General features: G+C 43.3%; 1 protein-coding gene across 1 annotated transcript in view; it reads left to right on the plus strand.

Annotated features, from left to right (window-relative positions):
• Positions 1–16,249, plus strand: part of COG5 (component of oligomeric golgi complex 5) — a 282,416-nt gene that overhangs the window by 258,648 nt on the left and 7,519 nt on the right. Inside the window, exons 18-20 of the mRNA XM_055300749.1 lie at positions 841–1,078; positions 6,742–6,818; positions 15,846–15,972. Of these exons, the coding sequence (XP_055156724.1) occupies positions 841–1,078; positions 6,742–6,818; positions 15,846–15,972 (442 nt within the window). The remainder of the gene's footprint in view (positions 1–840; positions 1,079–6,741; positions 6,819–15,845; positions 15,973–16,249) is intronic.

A 16,249-nucleotide genomic window follows, 5' to 3' on the forward strand; every position in this document is an offset into this window, starting at 1 on the left:
TCATTGCTACTTTTTCTACGTCATTCTCAGAATATGGAAACACTCTTTTTTTAAGACGATTCAGCACTTTGTAGCCAATGATTTCATTGGTTAGCTAATTAATATCAGGTGATTTCTAATTTTGGTATGACTTCTTTCCTATAAATATTTCACATTCTTTTAATATATTCCTTAAAGAGCAATTACAAACACTTATAAATTATAAATAGTATTTCATGGAGCATCAGCTGGCATCATCTGTTGATCCAAATTAAAGCCTTTGCAAACCTCATCATCTGGGAGGAAAAAATTGCATACCATGTGTATTGTTACATAACCAGTTCCACAGGCAGAAATCTACTATTGGGCTGATCAGATTAAATAGCACAGGAGCAGAAATGTCTTTGCCAAGAATTTGTTTGGGGAAGCAGTGTTTTCTGCCCTTAAAAAGTGTAGAAAGCTATTTCAGGCTTCATTATTGATTTATTCACTAACCAGGCAAAACATATGAGTGGATGGAGATTCGTAAAGCTGAGAAGGACCTTGAAAGGTCAGAGAGTGCATAAGGCACTGTGTGAATCACCCGAGACAGATGGTTGTCCATTTCATTCTCAATAATATCTAGGTAAATGGATTCTAAGATTCCTTCAGTCATCTTCCTGGCATCTTAAAAGTCTTTATTATTTAAACATTGTTTTATACTCTTTAACTATTAGCAAAAATAAGCAATACCTTTTTTACCATTGAGGGAAAAAATTGCTTAGAATTGAAATAGCAGGTGGGGGTTGAGGATAAAAATGAAATAGTGGCTGTTAGTGCATTGTCTGTTTTTTTTTTTTTTTTTTTTTTTCCCTTTCGCAGGTCAGTATCCAGCTCAGGAAAGCCTGATGTTCCTTGTTCTCTGTACATGAAGGAGCTTCAAGGTTTCATTGCCAGAGTTATGAGTGACTACTTTAAACACTTTGAATGCTTGGATTTTGTTTTTGACAACACTGAAGCTATTGCCCAAAGAGCAATTGAACTTTTTATTCGCAATGCCAGTCTCATAAGACCTCTTGGTGAAGGTGGCAAAGTTCGACTTGCTGCTGATTTTGCTCAGGTAAATTATCTATTTATTGAAAGACTAAATGTGTATTCTTTAGTGTTTTATAGAGTTGAAGCAGAAAGAAAAATCCATTTAAACTGAATTGGTGGGACGCCTATGTGGCTCAGCGGTTGGGCGCCTGCCTTTGGCTAGGGTCATGATCCCAGGATGTGGGATCAGTTCCACATCGGGCTCCCTGTGGGGAGCCTGCTTCTCCCTCTGCCTATGTCTCTGCCTCTCTCTCTTTCAGTCTGTGTCTCTCATGAATAAATAGATCTTAAAAAAAAAAAAAAGAGTAAACTGAATTGGTAAGAAAAAGAGGAGAGTTTAAAGATACTTTCATGCCAGATTTTTTTTCTTTGTATTTAATAAAAGAATCATCACTCATCTTTGAGATTTCAAGGTTAAGGTAAAAGTAGCTCATTCCATAGTACAAAAACACCCCATTTTTATATAAAGTAGGGCTTTCTTGCTATTTTATTATCCCACAATATCAGTATTGATAAGAATAATTGATGAATTTTGCTGGAAAATAATAGAGACAATGAAATTATCTTCAAATACTGTAAAGGTGCTATCTCTTTTCACGTAAAGAGACAGAACTCAGCATATCTGTTATTCTGTAGTGCCAGCTCAGGGTTTCAAGACAATGTTCTAATCCATTTAGATACACCATGGGCCACATACATAGAAGTTCTGGTTATTTGGTCTCCCTCTGTTGAACAGAGTACCTTTCTTGCATATGGCCAGCCTTGAAATCATTTCAGGTTCTTGAACCATAATCACCTCCTAAAGGGGTTTTTCCTTTAGACAGATTTTTTTAAAGCCTTCCAATAGTATCAGAGGCAAAGAAGAAACACCTCAAGCATACACTTGAGTTAAAAGATACCCATACAGATCACTTGTATTTACATAGCATGTCAAATGTGAACTCATTTTTTAAGCCTTTCAAAGCTGTTAACTTTACCAGTCTAGTTATTCAGATGGATTATTCATAATTTGCTAGATCCTCCCTGCTAATAAGGATAGTCATGCTTAATGTCCTTATTTACCCCTGTGTGGATTGGGGAGCAAGTCTGGGTTCATCATTCCCATGCCGAGGAGAAAATGTGGCAGATTCCTTGTACGGGGGTTGTTTTCAGTCACTTGTTGTACCTGACAGAGGTCCAGAGGGAATAGGTACATTATCTAATGTTTCAACAGCCAGGCTTTTTGCGTATTAAGTGGTCTAGACTTAGTCATTTTCATACCCAAATGATGTATGCTTGAGACCACTGGACCATAGTAAAGAGCCTTCCTTTGGGAAATATGCCTTTAGTAGCTGAGGCATAAAAATAAGAATTAAACGTTATCATTAATGTTGCTCTTGTGACCTTTCCCATTTTCAACGGCTTCCTTCTCATGCTCTTGTATACTTTGCTTTATTGTTACAGGTAAACTTCAGCTAAAAGGGGATTGCATGTAAGCAGTGTGTTACTTGTGTACCCTTACTGGGGTTACAGGCTGCTCACTGAGCTAAAACCACTGGGACGGAGGAGTCTTGCTCTCAGTTGTTAAAAACACTGTGAGCTCTACAGAAATGAGTATCTGTTTTTTTCCCCGCTTTCCTCCTGAATTTTGTTTTTCTTTTCCCGTTCTCTTCCCTCCCCCTGGCCTCCCTCCCCCACCAATTTATTTGCATTCTGCTCCAGCTGGTTCTTGAGTCACTTTCCTGGAGGCAGCACTTCAAGTCTGATTAGAATGGCAGTGAGCAGTTAGCTGGCCAGAAAGAGAGTGCCGGGGCAGGCAGGCTTTTTGGTGCTGTGTTTCATTTTAATGATGTGTTCCCTTATGGGTCTTGAAAGATGGAAAGCACTGTCCTGGAGCCCTTGCTACTTGCAGCCAGCAACCTGCTCAAAATGCAAAGCATTGAGTGCCACCCCCCAGAAACTGCATTACTCAGACTTCCTAGGTGTTTCTTCTTCCCTTCAACATGTTGCCCAGTAAACTAAACCTTTCCTCAGGTCCCTTCCCTTAAGAGAAATGAAATTCATTAGTCCTTATTACTAACTTGTGCTCCAAGGCATCCCGTTTTCCCTTTCTTAAATATAGAAACCACCGCATTTATTCAGTGTGAGGAGCCCGTTGCCCAGCTCCTCAATGACACTGGTTGCTGCAGGGTGTGTGTGGTGCTGACGCCTTTGTCCTCTCCAGACAGGACAGCGGACAGCCTGTCCCAGTTTCAGAGAAGCCTGCCACTCACCTTTTGGATGGCTTCCCACCCTGTGGGTTGTGGGTAGTGGGCACGGGAAAGACAGGTGGAAGTACTGTCACATTTATGACCAACAGCTTTGGCAAACAGTATCCAGCAACTCCCCTCCCCACACCCCCCCCCCGCCCCATATTTAAAAATATGACAGTGAATTGGGGCTTTTGTTTAATTTGAAGGGGTCTCACACCTGCAGTCACATGACTCTGCACCTCAGCTTTCAGGATCTTGCTTGGTTAGATGTATTTTCTGGGTGAGTCAAAACTCTTAAGAGGTGTTACCCTGACATTTATATTCATGACAGGCATCAGCTAGGGACCCGGAAGCTTTTTGATGGCCTCATTATTGAAAGTTCTATCGGTTTGTATTCAAATGAAACAAAGCCATCCAGGCCACTGGAATCAAGAACACAGAAATCCTCTGTGGGTTTTAGAAGTGTTCTTGTGCTGAAAGTGCCTGCTCTTCTGGCATAAATCACAGAAAGAAAGAGCCCGGGAAGAGACCTGTAGAGTAGGTTTGGGACTGCAGAATAATTGTTGTCCAGTCAAGTTACAAAGAGGTAATGATATATTTTGAAGATTTCTTTAGGAACCCTAACTGCTCCCTTCTGGCACTGTTGCACAGGCAAAAGAGAAAGTAGTTGCCGGGTGCCATCTGGAGGGTTCATGGTGAGGGAAGTACCCAACATACAGCCTCCTAGGAATCAGGTCATGGGCATGAGGTGGTTTCCTACAGGTAATTAATTCCCTACTGTGACCACATGCTCTCTGTGTCTACACTCATCACACAGCAGTTCTGAAACACTCAGCTTGTTCAAGGCCACTGAGGTCTACTGACTCACAATCTCTCGGGGGATTTATCCACACTGCCCTCTAAAGCACACACTTCCCCCCCACACACACAATTTTATGTCTTCCCCAAGGAAAAGGATGGCTTGTGGAGTTGACATTAAATTATTTACTCAGTGGTACTCCTGGCAGCTTCTATTTATAGATCTTCTGGTGCCCTTTAAATATGCATTTATATCTATTTCATTTTTCTTAAATACATAAATTTAGAAAAGAAAACAATAATGAAGATTTTCATTGCAGTTGCCTTTTCTCCTGAACAGTGTCAGGGCAGGAGAGATGTAGGAGTATCCAAAGATGCCCCGCGGTTAACCAAATGTCTGTGGTGGGGCAGGAGTGGCTCTGTAATTAGTTCACCAGGCCTGCAGCTGACCACTCTGCTCCCTCCAAGCCAGGAGCTGGAGAGAGGCATTTGTGCATGCCGTTTGTGTATCCACAGCTAATTGCACAGTCACCTCCTCTAAAAGGAACACTCCTGCCCTTTAAAAACATGGCCTTTATTGTTTCATGGAATTCTGGCAGAAGAAAATGGTTTGAAGTACCCAGAGGTCCTTTATTTATTTTAAACACTTAACATTTTGAAATTGTACTCTGGCATAGAAATCTCCTGTATCATCATAGATTTCACAGCAATTCAAGATCAGATTCTCTCATGTTGCATTTTTTTAACATTCCATCCTGCTCAAGTGCTAAGGCAAAGGTTTTTTGGTTTAATCTTTGAAGATGGTGAATCCACTTGGGTAACTGGAAAAAAAAAAAAAACGTCAAAAATATTTCATGAAAAATACTTCATATAACTTCAGAATGTAAAAACCATCTCTCTCTCCCTCCCTTTCTCCCCCTCTCCCACTCTCCATCTCCCTCTCTCTTTCCCTCCCTGCCATGCACATGTGCACACACAGGCATGTAGGTGTGCACACACACACACACACACACACGATTGGAATTACCAAATCAGGAATACATGATAACGTTTTAACTTTGTGCTCAGTGTAAAATAAATGCCACATTCTGAAGGAAACCAGTAACTCCATCAGGTAAAGAAACTGAATAGGTCCCAAAGAGCCACTGTCTTGATTTGAGAACACTGACTTGAAGCTGCTCTGTTTTGCTTTGTTGGCAAGAATCCTGACTTTTATGCCTCAAATTTTTCTCTTTTACTCAATCTTTTCTATTTTAGGGAGTTTTCTTCCCCATCAAGGTTTCCCTCTAGGACATAGAAGACATGCTCTGTGTCTTCTATATGTTAGGAGAGAATTCACCTGTTTTACCTAGAAATTCTACTAGTTACTCTCAAGACCAACTCAAGGAAGCTGCCCATCATGACTGTCGGTTCATAGATTTGATGTCAAACTTGTAATTTTACTTAATAATAATCAAGTGTGTGTATATATGTGTATATATATGTATATACACACCTTTTTATGATTTTGTTAAATAATAATTATATTGTTTTCATAAATAAATAGATATCCCCTTCTTCACTAAATTTGAAAGAGCTCCCTAAAGGCCAGTCTAATTTATCTTTTCATTCCTGTGTGTAACTTGGTGCCTGGCAATTAATAGGAGTCAAAAATATTTGTGAAATGAGTGATGTTAGGTCTCCATGGTCTTCGAGTGGCCGGAGAGTTGAGCACCATTTTAGAAGGATCACCAACAGGACAGAAGCCCCATTTTACAATCCTTTGTTTTTCTTGAAGAAAGATGCTTTATTACTTTTTTTCAGACGTTTTCTAAACCATTCTTTACCAAGGTCTTGTTGATAGCAAGAGTGGGCAAATGGTTTGTCATGTAAGGGCCACATCTGCGAAAACGTGGCACTTGCTAGATGAAGCACAGAGAGCCTAAAACTCCATTTAATGACAAGTAAAATTTCCAGTCAAAGAAGGAGAATAAAGAGAAGTAAAACCAACAGTTCTTGAGTCAGGGAGCAAATTAATTTGCTAATAATGTAAAAGAGGGAAAGTTTAAAAAAATATGCTAATAATTGCCAACATTTAACATGCACTTACTGGGTGCCACACCCATATTGCTTTGTGACATTATCTATGTTATTGCTATAATTCTATGAACTAGCATGATCTCCATTTGACAGACAAGCAACCTGGAACTTAAGTGAAATCCAGGGCCACACAACTAGGCATTACAGAGCTGGCATTCTGACATGGGTATGTGCTCCCTCTCAGACTCAGGGCTTTTAATCACTTGGACCACCTTGATAAGAGTTGTCATTATTTATGTTTCATATAAAAAGGTTTGTGATGCCTACTTAAATTATAGGCCCCCAGTCTTAAAAACCTTCCCTTCTCCATTTGCAGTGGGGAAAAGATCTGAATTTCCTCCTTTTACATAACCAAAAAAATGTTTTTCTGCTTTTGTGAAAAAAAATATCTTTAGTAAATAAATGCAGAAATTATCTAAGTTCGTGCCTTTTATTAAATATAATTGACTTTCAAAATTTGCCTCACAGTGTAGATAAAATTAAGTTTGCTGCAAGCTGCAACTCTCTCTCATCCAGGTGTGTCCCCAGTTCAGCATAGAATTTTGACATCAACACTGTGGAGTATCTTTTTATGTTTCAGATGGAGTTGGCTGTGGGTCCATTCTGCAGAAGAGTATCTGATTTAGGAAAGTCCTATCGAATGCTGAGGTCATTCAGGTGAGACATCGTTCCGTTATTGCTGTTGATATAAACTATCCATATCCTATGAACAGATAAATCCTTTCCTGCTCTTCATGTCTAGCTATATGAAATGATCAATAATCATTTTGTGACCTACAACAATGGCAATTTCATAGGGTTTACCTTAAAAGTTATTATTCAAACCAGAAACGCATACAGAATTATGTGCAATGGTGTGCTTGTATGTGCGTACATGTGCATGCACACGTGTGTATGTGATTTTTGAGTTAAAATTCACAAGACTGAGCTGAAAATTTTATTATGCCCTTTCTAGGGAGGATTATTTTCTCTCCATTCTTACAGAAATATATTGAGTCGTAATACCAGGCAGTTCATAATTATGTAGAAATATTTTTTCTGAAGTTTTATTTGCTCATTTATCATTTCCAGTCTAACCTACCTCTGAAAGGGTCAGAGGTTACATTCCATAGTAAAACTATTGAATAGAATATTTATTATTCATTTAAAGGATTCATTCATTCATTCATTCATTCATTCATGAGAGACCCACAGACAGAGGCAGAGACACAGGCAGAGGGAGAAACAGGCTCCATGCAGGGAGCTGGATGAGGGACTCAATCCCAGGATCCAGGAGTCATGACCTGAGCCATTGGCAAACGCTTAACCACTGAGCCACCCAGGCATCCCTTGACTAGAATATTTAAAGAATTGAGTTTAGTGGCGAAATGTAGGGAATGACTAAGAAAGGGTACAGCTAATTTAGGATAAAAATGTCTAATGTAGTTGAGCACAAAATTTATGATTGAACTTCCCAGGGACCAGTTCAAAAAGAAAAACAGTACCTTAATTCAAACTCACTACCTAAGAATATAGCAATGTATGATGATTTGATGTCAAACTTGTAATTTTACTTAATAATAATCAAGTGTGTGTATATATGTGTATATATATGTATATACACACCTTTTTATGATTTTGTTAAATAATAATTATATTGTTTTCATAAATAAATAGATATCCCCTTCTTCACTAAATTTGAAAGAGCTCCCTAAAGGCCAGACAGTCTAATTTATCTTTTCATTCCTGTGTGTAACTTGGTGCCTGGAATTAATAGGAGTCAAAAATATTTGTGAAATGAGTGATGTTAGGTCTCCATGGTCTTCGAGTGGCCGGAGAGTTGAGCACCATTTTAGAAGGATCACCAACAGGACAGAAGCCCCATTTTACAATCCTTTGTTTTTCTTGAAGAAAGATGCTTTATTACTTTTTTTCAGACGTTTTCTAAACCATTCTTTACCAAGGTGTGATGGTTTTCAGCCTTGAATGCTTAGCTTCCTACCAACTTAGATTTTAAGGAACACCGAATAACTTGACAACTATCGCTGTTTATTCAATAAGCCAGAACTTTCTAGACTTTTCCACATCGTGGCATACCTAGAAAATGTATAGATACAAAAAGCCAATCCTGAGGGCCGAGGGGACCAAACATAATACTTATACCCATTTTGTGACCACAGCATACCAGATGGGAGACCTTGATGTAACTGTCCATAATATCCGAGAACATAATGGTCTTTATTTTTATTTTTTTTAAAGATGTTATTTATTAATTCATGAGATACACACACATACAGGCAGAGACACAGGCAGAGAAGCAGGCTCCATGCAGGGAGCCCGATGTGGGACTCTATCCCAGGTCTCCAGGATCATGCTCTGGGCTGAAGGTGGCGCCAAACTGCTGAGCCACCCAGGCTGCCCACATAATGGTCTTTAAATGTTTCTTTATAAAGATAAGGTAAGAGATTCCATTTCTAAAAACTGACTCAGAACTAGAAACTAGAGCAATCAGTAAGAAGTGTGTCCTTTAAATGATTGGTTCACTGTCTTATCCAAGCTTTTGATAGTAGAAAATTCAGGTTTATAATGCCACTTAACAGAATCCAAGGTTATTGATTGAAAAGAGAGCCCTATGCTTTGTCTTGCCTGTTTGCAATTGTCAAAAATTTTTTCTTTAATCCCAAGAGACTGAATTATTTTTCTCAAGTGCCCATCTGTACAGAGTTGAGTTTTTAAAAAAAAACTTAAAGTTGGATCACAAGTGTTTTCAGATAACTTCTTTAGATCAGCTCAGACCTTTTAAAAGGTACTTAGATATTTTGTTGATCCCTTAGGGTTCAACATTACCAAACATGGACAGGGGGAATGATTAAGAGATCCTGAGGTCACTGATCCACCAGTCACCTGCCTATACCATGAAAAACACTCTAATAAGACCCCTGTAGTCTCTTACTGAGGAATAGGGTAACCCAGCAATCCCGTTTGGGTGATAAGATGCTGAGTCAACAGAGTTAGCTAGCATACTGGAGGTGATAACCAACTAGCTCCTGAAAAAGGTGTGGGAAAGCTGTGATTTGGGATTTGCTATATTAAGATTAGGCTATTATTTTTGACAGCCCTGGCTCCTGTGTTTCATTGTTTATTGTACACGTAGGAATTAAAATAATACTTACCTTTCTGTTTGCTGGGCAAGATGACTTTCATCCCTGTGCTTTTACAGTTGTATCACAGTGTAGGATATAAGCTCCGACTGTTTTGCGTGAGATCAGTTCTGTTGTCGGTTACGTTAGACGAGAGTCTGCCACCAGCCCTCTTGGTCCTCACGTGAGAAAAGCATCTTAACCAAGCATTTGAAGTTCAAGTAGTGACACTTTCTAGTACCTGTTTATGGATTCAAAAATTAATGATCGATCAATGTATAATTAAAAGCACTTATGCTGTATGTAGCCATTAATAGTTTACATTGCTGGCTAGTATCTAAAAATATGAGAAATGACTTTGTAATGCATCGTGAAATGAAAAACAGGCTACTAAACAGTATAAATGATATGATCCCTACTATTTTTAAGAGAGTAAGTGTATATGTGGAGAGGACAAGTCAAGAAGGATAAACATCAGAATTTGGGGATAGCAGGATTGTCACTAGTGATTCTCCCTTTAGAGGTTTTTTCTATATTTTTCATGGGTTTTGCTTGGGTCATTTCATATTTGTAGTTAGAAAAGCCAGTAAATATATTTTAAAGTCCCTCTTGTAGTGTTATTCCCATTTAAAAATAACAAGGAAGCTAAAATATAATATAAAATATTCTAAAACATTATGTAATTGGGGGAAGTAAGAAAAATAGAGAGCCAAACAACCAAACCCAGCAGGCTGGCCTCTGCCTGGCTTAGAGGGAGTGGCTGCAGGAGGGCAGCAGGCCCCGTGCGTGCAGGGGGGCCTTTTTGCAAAGGCCACCCTCCAGCCCAGCCCCCAAGTGCAGCACCGCCCACCCCCACCACACCCAGACACGGGCCCTTGCAGGCGTTCCTTACTGCCATCACAGAGCCATCTGCTGCAGGAGGCTTTCTTCCTGACAGTAATATTAGTGGACTGTGGAATTAAGCCCGCAAACTTCTCGCATACATTTACATTTTACTGTCTCCATTAGAGTTTTTCTCAGGCCGCAGGAATTATTTTCTTCCCCTGGACAGAGTGTGTGTCAGCCTCAGAGAGCTGCTGACATTAGGGATTTGCCCTTGGGTGATTTGTATTTGTACACGAGAGACACACGTTCAGAGCTGCACAGCCCCCTCCTCACCCCTCATTGGTGGTGATCCTAGCTCCACCTGGCGGGGGGCTTGAGAGCTCTGACTTGACATTCTCAGGGCAGATCATTGTGAGACAAGGGACAGAAAAGGGACCGCATGCTCTCAGCAGCTCAGAGACACGGACCATGCACCTTCAGGCAGGCCCCAACACCTTTGTGCTGGAGGGCACAGCTCTTTCCCTGAATTATGCCCATAGCCTGCCCTGCTGGAAGCTTTGTTGGATTTAATGAAAGCCATCAGGGGACAGGGGCTGCTATGGGGGACCTGTCAGCATGCGGAGCTGCAGAAGAAGGAAACCATCAGTAACCCCCCAGTGTAGTATTCACATCAGCTGGTTTTAATTGCGGGCGTGGTGAGGGTTTTCCGTGTTGGTACTGCTGCTTGAAATACCACCCCTCTGCCTGCACGTTTGTAGGGTGAAGGCAGCCATCTCTGCAGTTTCCATTCTTAGCATCAGGACCCCCAGAGGTGTTCCAGCCTTTCTTTGTACTGTGAATCTGGGTCCTAAGTCCATCCTCTAGGTTCTTTTTTCCAAGTTTTAGATTTCAGCATTGTAGCCAGGAGGCAGCCACCTCTTGGGCCTGGTTTGGTTTGTTGTTTGTTGATGCTTGGGCAGTGCTAGGAGCATCCTGCAAACATGGAGGGATGGGTAGTTAGCTGAGTATCGTTTTCATTCTAGCAGTCATTTTTGGATCATTTACTCAGGGCTGCCCGTGCTGAGTGTTCCCCTGATACTTTAACCATTTTGCCTTCACCAGGACACTTCCGAGTCGGAAGTGACCCCCCAGAGGCATTGATATTGAGAGGGGTCCATGGACAGGGCTGCATGTCTGACAGTCATGTGGCAGTTCCAGGGCTGCCTTCCATACCCAGGGTCGCCTGCTCCCAAGGCCTTTGCTTGTAACCACTACACCCAGAGCTTATTCCAGAAGTTCTCTTTTGATTTCACTCTGCTTCTAGGATAGTGTCTGAATGCTTATCTAAATCGTCCAGGAAAATGTCAGCTTAAAGAAAATCTAAACTCCCCACTTTAGTGGTGACCTTTTGCCCTGAAATGCTGCCTCTCACTGTCTGCTGCTGCGTACAGGCTTCCAGGACGTGCCTGAAGCCTTGCCTCCTTTCCCACCTGGTCTGCTGGGATTGATGACATACAGACCCTGAGAAAGGAACCTGGGAGTTCTCAAACCTCTTTACTTGGGGCCCTGACTTGGAGCCATCAGCCTCCTGCTTTATTATCCACCCAGGGGCCCACATGGCCCCTTCTGCCACAATATCTGGGGTCCCCATCCCACCAGCCTCCAGCATTATCTTCCCGTCTCCAGAAGAGAAGTCTTTGTGCATCCTGTGCACGAGTGTGTGTGTGTTGTGTGTGTGTGTTCCCCTCCCCCACCCCTCATCCTCTCATTTCTCTGCTGGTTCCAGATCTCAGTACACATTCCCTGTGGCCTTACTACCCTCCCACGCCCCTTACCCAAAGGAAATTTAGAAGCGGGGGTGGCAAGTGAATGGGCCACCACCAACGGTGGATGTGGCCATAGGAACACACATTGTTACTTCACCTCATCATTGGCCTGAACTAAAGACTGCCAGCTGCCAGCTGCATGTCACTTCAGTGTGGAGATCCCTACTGGAAAGAGCTTTTTCTAATGGGACCTACTACTTGGTTGATTAAGACTTCCTGCTGTGTGTAAAGTTTAATCTTGGAAGTGCCACTCTCCTGAGAGCACTCCTTTCTGAGGACGATATTGTGGCATTTGGGGTAACTGCGTTTTATAACACCTTAATTAATTTCCTTTTGTTCCTTATATCACCTCAGATGGTGATTTATTTTTTAACTTGCCAGTATTTCAGATTCCACCTGGAATCAGGGAGAAGGGAAGTTCTCATGCTGTGTTCTTTCAGACTCTTAAAATGAGCACCAGAAGTAAAATGTCTGCATTTGATGTTTACAGGTAATTATGTCAGTGATGCATGGTATGGAATCAAGTCCAATTTTGTTTTCCATGGCTCTTTTGACAGTCCTGTTAGTGGCTAGGGTAGGAGATTTGGTCTTGGCAGAAAAATAACTGCTCTGACTCAGAGCTACAAAGGGACAGGTGATGAAAAGATCCTGCCTGCTTAAAAACGAGCCAGTTTTCACCAGGCCTGGTTATGGGGGCACATCAGCCAGCACCCTTGGTGCGTGTCAGCTGCTAGGCTCCCTCCCTCCAGTCCTGTCCTCATTCCGTTTGCCCTTGTATCATTTGTGGTTTGCATCAAGAATATAGTAGAGGAAAATAAAAACACAGTATTAAACCATGAAAGCAATCTAATTGCTAACCATACATCTCATATTTGACCTTAAACTCCCTGAAGCCAAGGTAAAAGAGAAACGAAATCAGCTATGTGATCTTCGTTTTCAGAAGGAAGCAAAAACATCAATTTTTAGAGAAAGTTCTGTATTCCCTGTGACTAATTCTAAAGCACCTGTATCCGGGACTCCATACACAGAGCCATGAGAGGCACGGGGAACCAGAATCTTCCACTGTCATCCTGTAGTAGAGGCAGAAGGGATTCCATATGGCTGCACTTCCCTAAGTCCAGGACTGGCCCCCCAGGGTCTCCTCCTGTCATGGACTAGGGCTCAAGATGAATCCTGCCAAATCAGATGGCACAGAGTGAGCTTTCCTGGGGCAAGGGGAAAGCCTCATAGGACCAGAGAGGCACGGAGAGAAGTGAAGGCATGAGTTCTCCTGTCTCCCCACATCCCTCTTCCCTCCTGGCAGCTGTCAGCCATGCCAGGCCTTCAGGATGAGCCTGTGACCCAGTGCGAGGACCCCTCCCTACCCCCTCTTTTAAAGTTACAGCTCAAACAGGAGCAGCCTTGTCACTGGTGCAGTAAGCAGACTGCTTGGCCAGTGGCTGGATTTGGAGTTCCAGGGAGCTTTCTGGGAATGCCAGCTGCTCAGCACCCAGGGACCTCGGCCGTGAGCTGTCTGAGCTCCGCTGCTGGGAAGTGGGACCGGCACAGCCTTATCCCCATGCCGACCCAGGGTCAGAGTCCAGAGGCCTTTAAGACAGTACCACTCACTGCCCCACAGGGTCTTAAGATGAAGCCAGATGAAGATACTGCCAAGAGAGACTGTGTGATGTGGTTGAGGTACATAGGCCACTGGAGGGCCACGCTGACTCAGAGAGGATCTGGGGTCCCTAAAGAAATGATCATTGCATGGCCTTCAAGTGGTACCTGTAAACATTCATTTTCTCAGGTTTTTCTCTAGGAGTTATTGTCAATTTGAAATTGTACTTCTTCCAGGGTTCTCTGTTACCCACTGAGAATAAGTCTGTCTGCTTTAAAAACAGGTTGAGTAGTTGCTGTAGTTGGTTATCCTGAGAGAAGCTGCATGGCAAAATTAAGAGCCAGGCTGTCTGGATTTGAATCCTTTACCCTTATCTTTTCTAGCTTTTACGTGGTCTCTCTACTCCTCAGTTTCCCTGTCTGTAGAATGGGGGTAGAACGCAGCCTCCCTCACAGGGTGTCTGCAGGACTATTAAATGTTTTAGGCAGCATCTGGTGCGTTGTGCACCCTGCGTGTGGCGACTCGTGCTGTTGTAGTGGTTAAACCTAGGTTCTCACCCAGGTAGAGACCGTCATCTGTACACACATGGACTTAAGGGAGGGGTGCCTGCCGACAAAACCAGACTTCCCTCAGCCACGGCTTCACAGCTTCCTGTGTGCTTGATTCACTGCCTGCAGCTCTGCTGCCAGATGCCTGGGGCCTTGGGGATCTTCAGGGCAAGTGTGCCACAGACTTGGTGTGTCCACAGGAAGTCCCTCATCAGGGACTCGGAGGCCGGCTCTGGAGCTTTATGGGCTGTTGGTGATGGCCGGCACAAATGGGCTGAGATGTTTCCACAATAACTAAGGAAGAGAAAGTACAGGATCATGTTATTTGATAAAATGCTTGAAATCAGAAAAATCCCTAGCAGGGACAGATTTCTTTTACAGAATGTTACTATAAAGACATTCTAAGAGGGGCATCCCGGTGGCTCAGAGGTTGAGCATCTGCCTCTGGCTCAGGGCGTGATCCCCGGGTCCTGGGATCGAGACCCTCATCGGGCTCCCCATGGGGAGCCTGCTTCTCCCTCTGCCTGTGTCTCTGCCTCTCTGTGTCTCTCGTGAATAAATAAATAAAATCTTTAAAAAAAAAATAAAGACATCCTAAGAATAATCTGGATCCAGCGAGAACCAAGCACCTGTTGAGAGCACTCTTGACTCTTGACATCAAACCTTACCATCAGTGTGAGGAAGCTGCTGGTCTCTGGGTTGTGCAGGCTTCCTGGGTGGGTGGGAGTAACTCAGATGGAGTGAAGGAGGAACCCAGGATACAGAGCTGCTTCACATGTTTCTGAACTGTTTCTGCCCCTGATGGAGGTTCAGCTCTGCCATCTTCCTCTTGAGACTCAGCCCCTCCAGCTGGGCCTGTAATCACCTGTCCATCAGAGCCCAAAGCCAGGGAGAGCTCAATGAAAGCTTTCAATGATCTCCGCCAGCCTTCTGACAGGGTGGTAGGTGACTGGCGGGGGGGTAGATGTGCCTGCCACCTGCTTCTGTGAAATGGGATCCTCCCAGACGCGTAATGCATTGGAAGGGAGCGGGCACAGATCTTGCTGGGATGTTCGGCAAGGCAGTAATTTTGTACATGGGGGACATAATTGGCCTTTGAAAGTTGTGTAGATGGTGTTTGGGTTTGCCCGTGCGTGTTAGGTTATAGCCCAAAGAGGGATTTTATTTAAAGTGAAAGCTGGGGCAGCCCGGGTGGCTCAGCGGTTTAGCGCCGTCTTCAGCCCAGGGTGTGATCCTGGGGTCCTGGAATCGAGTCCCGCATCGGGCTCCTTGCATGGAGCCTGCTTCTCCCTTGACCTGTGTCTCTGCCTCTCCCTGTCTCTCTCTCTCTCTCTGTCTCTCTCTGTCTCTCATGAGTAAATAAATAAAAAATCTTTAAAAATAAAATTAAAAAAAAGCTGGAAGTTCTGACCAAAATAAGAATCTATTGGTTATAACTGCCTGAAGGCTTCACCGTTGCTTTGTTTTCAGCCTGTAAATCAGATGAGCTCTAAGAGGGGGATTTGCTGAGCTACGCTGAGGTCAAGTCAGACCCACAGGCCCGTGACTGGGGGTCATGGAAGGAGGGGAAGGGCACGTGAGGCAGCCAGAATACATAGGTTAGGGGTACATGCGTGCGTGTCTGTCTTCAGACTGAACGGGGGGTTAGGAAATCACCAGGTTAGGACAAATGCTGTATCACAGACGCTTCCACTAGCGTGCCGCTCTGCTGCTGAGGTTCTTCTACGCAGCCGCCTCTCCTCTTTCAGGATTGAACAGTGTGAAATAATGGTTGCTTTTTCTTCTTTCAGACCCCTGCTCTTCCAGACAAGTGAGCACGTGGCCAGTAGTCCCGCACTGGGGGACATTATTCCGTTCAGCATCATTATTCAGTTTTTGTTCACCAGAGCACCCGCTGAGCTGAAATCGCCTTTTCAGGTAATAAAGTAAAGCCAGAATTCTCTTATGAGTCTTCCCTCTAACGTCTGTGAATCCGGAGCCCCTCTCACGGAATGGTCCCTGGCCTTATCTCGCCTTCCTCAGTCATGGATCTCTGCCTTGGACGTATGATGCAGGAAAGGAAGTCCCCACCGCTCAGCCCCCAGTCCCTCAGCAGTGCAAAAATTACCTGTGAAGCCAGAATTCCCCCTCTAAGTATAATGGCACAAGTAATGGAAGTTTATAAGGCTTTTTTGACCGAGGCCCCACTTCCTAT

Source organism: Nyctereutes procyonoides, unplaced genomic scaffold (assembly GCF_905146905.1).
Source record: "Nyctereutes procyonoides isolate TBG_1078 unplaced genomic scaffold, NYPRO_anot_genome, whole genome shotgun sequence".
Classification (NCBI taxonomy): domain Eukaryota; kingdom Metazoa; phylum Chordata; class Mammalia; order Carnivora; family Canidae; genus Nyctereutes; species Nyctereutes procyonoides.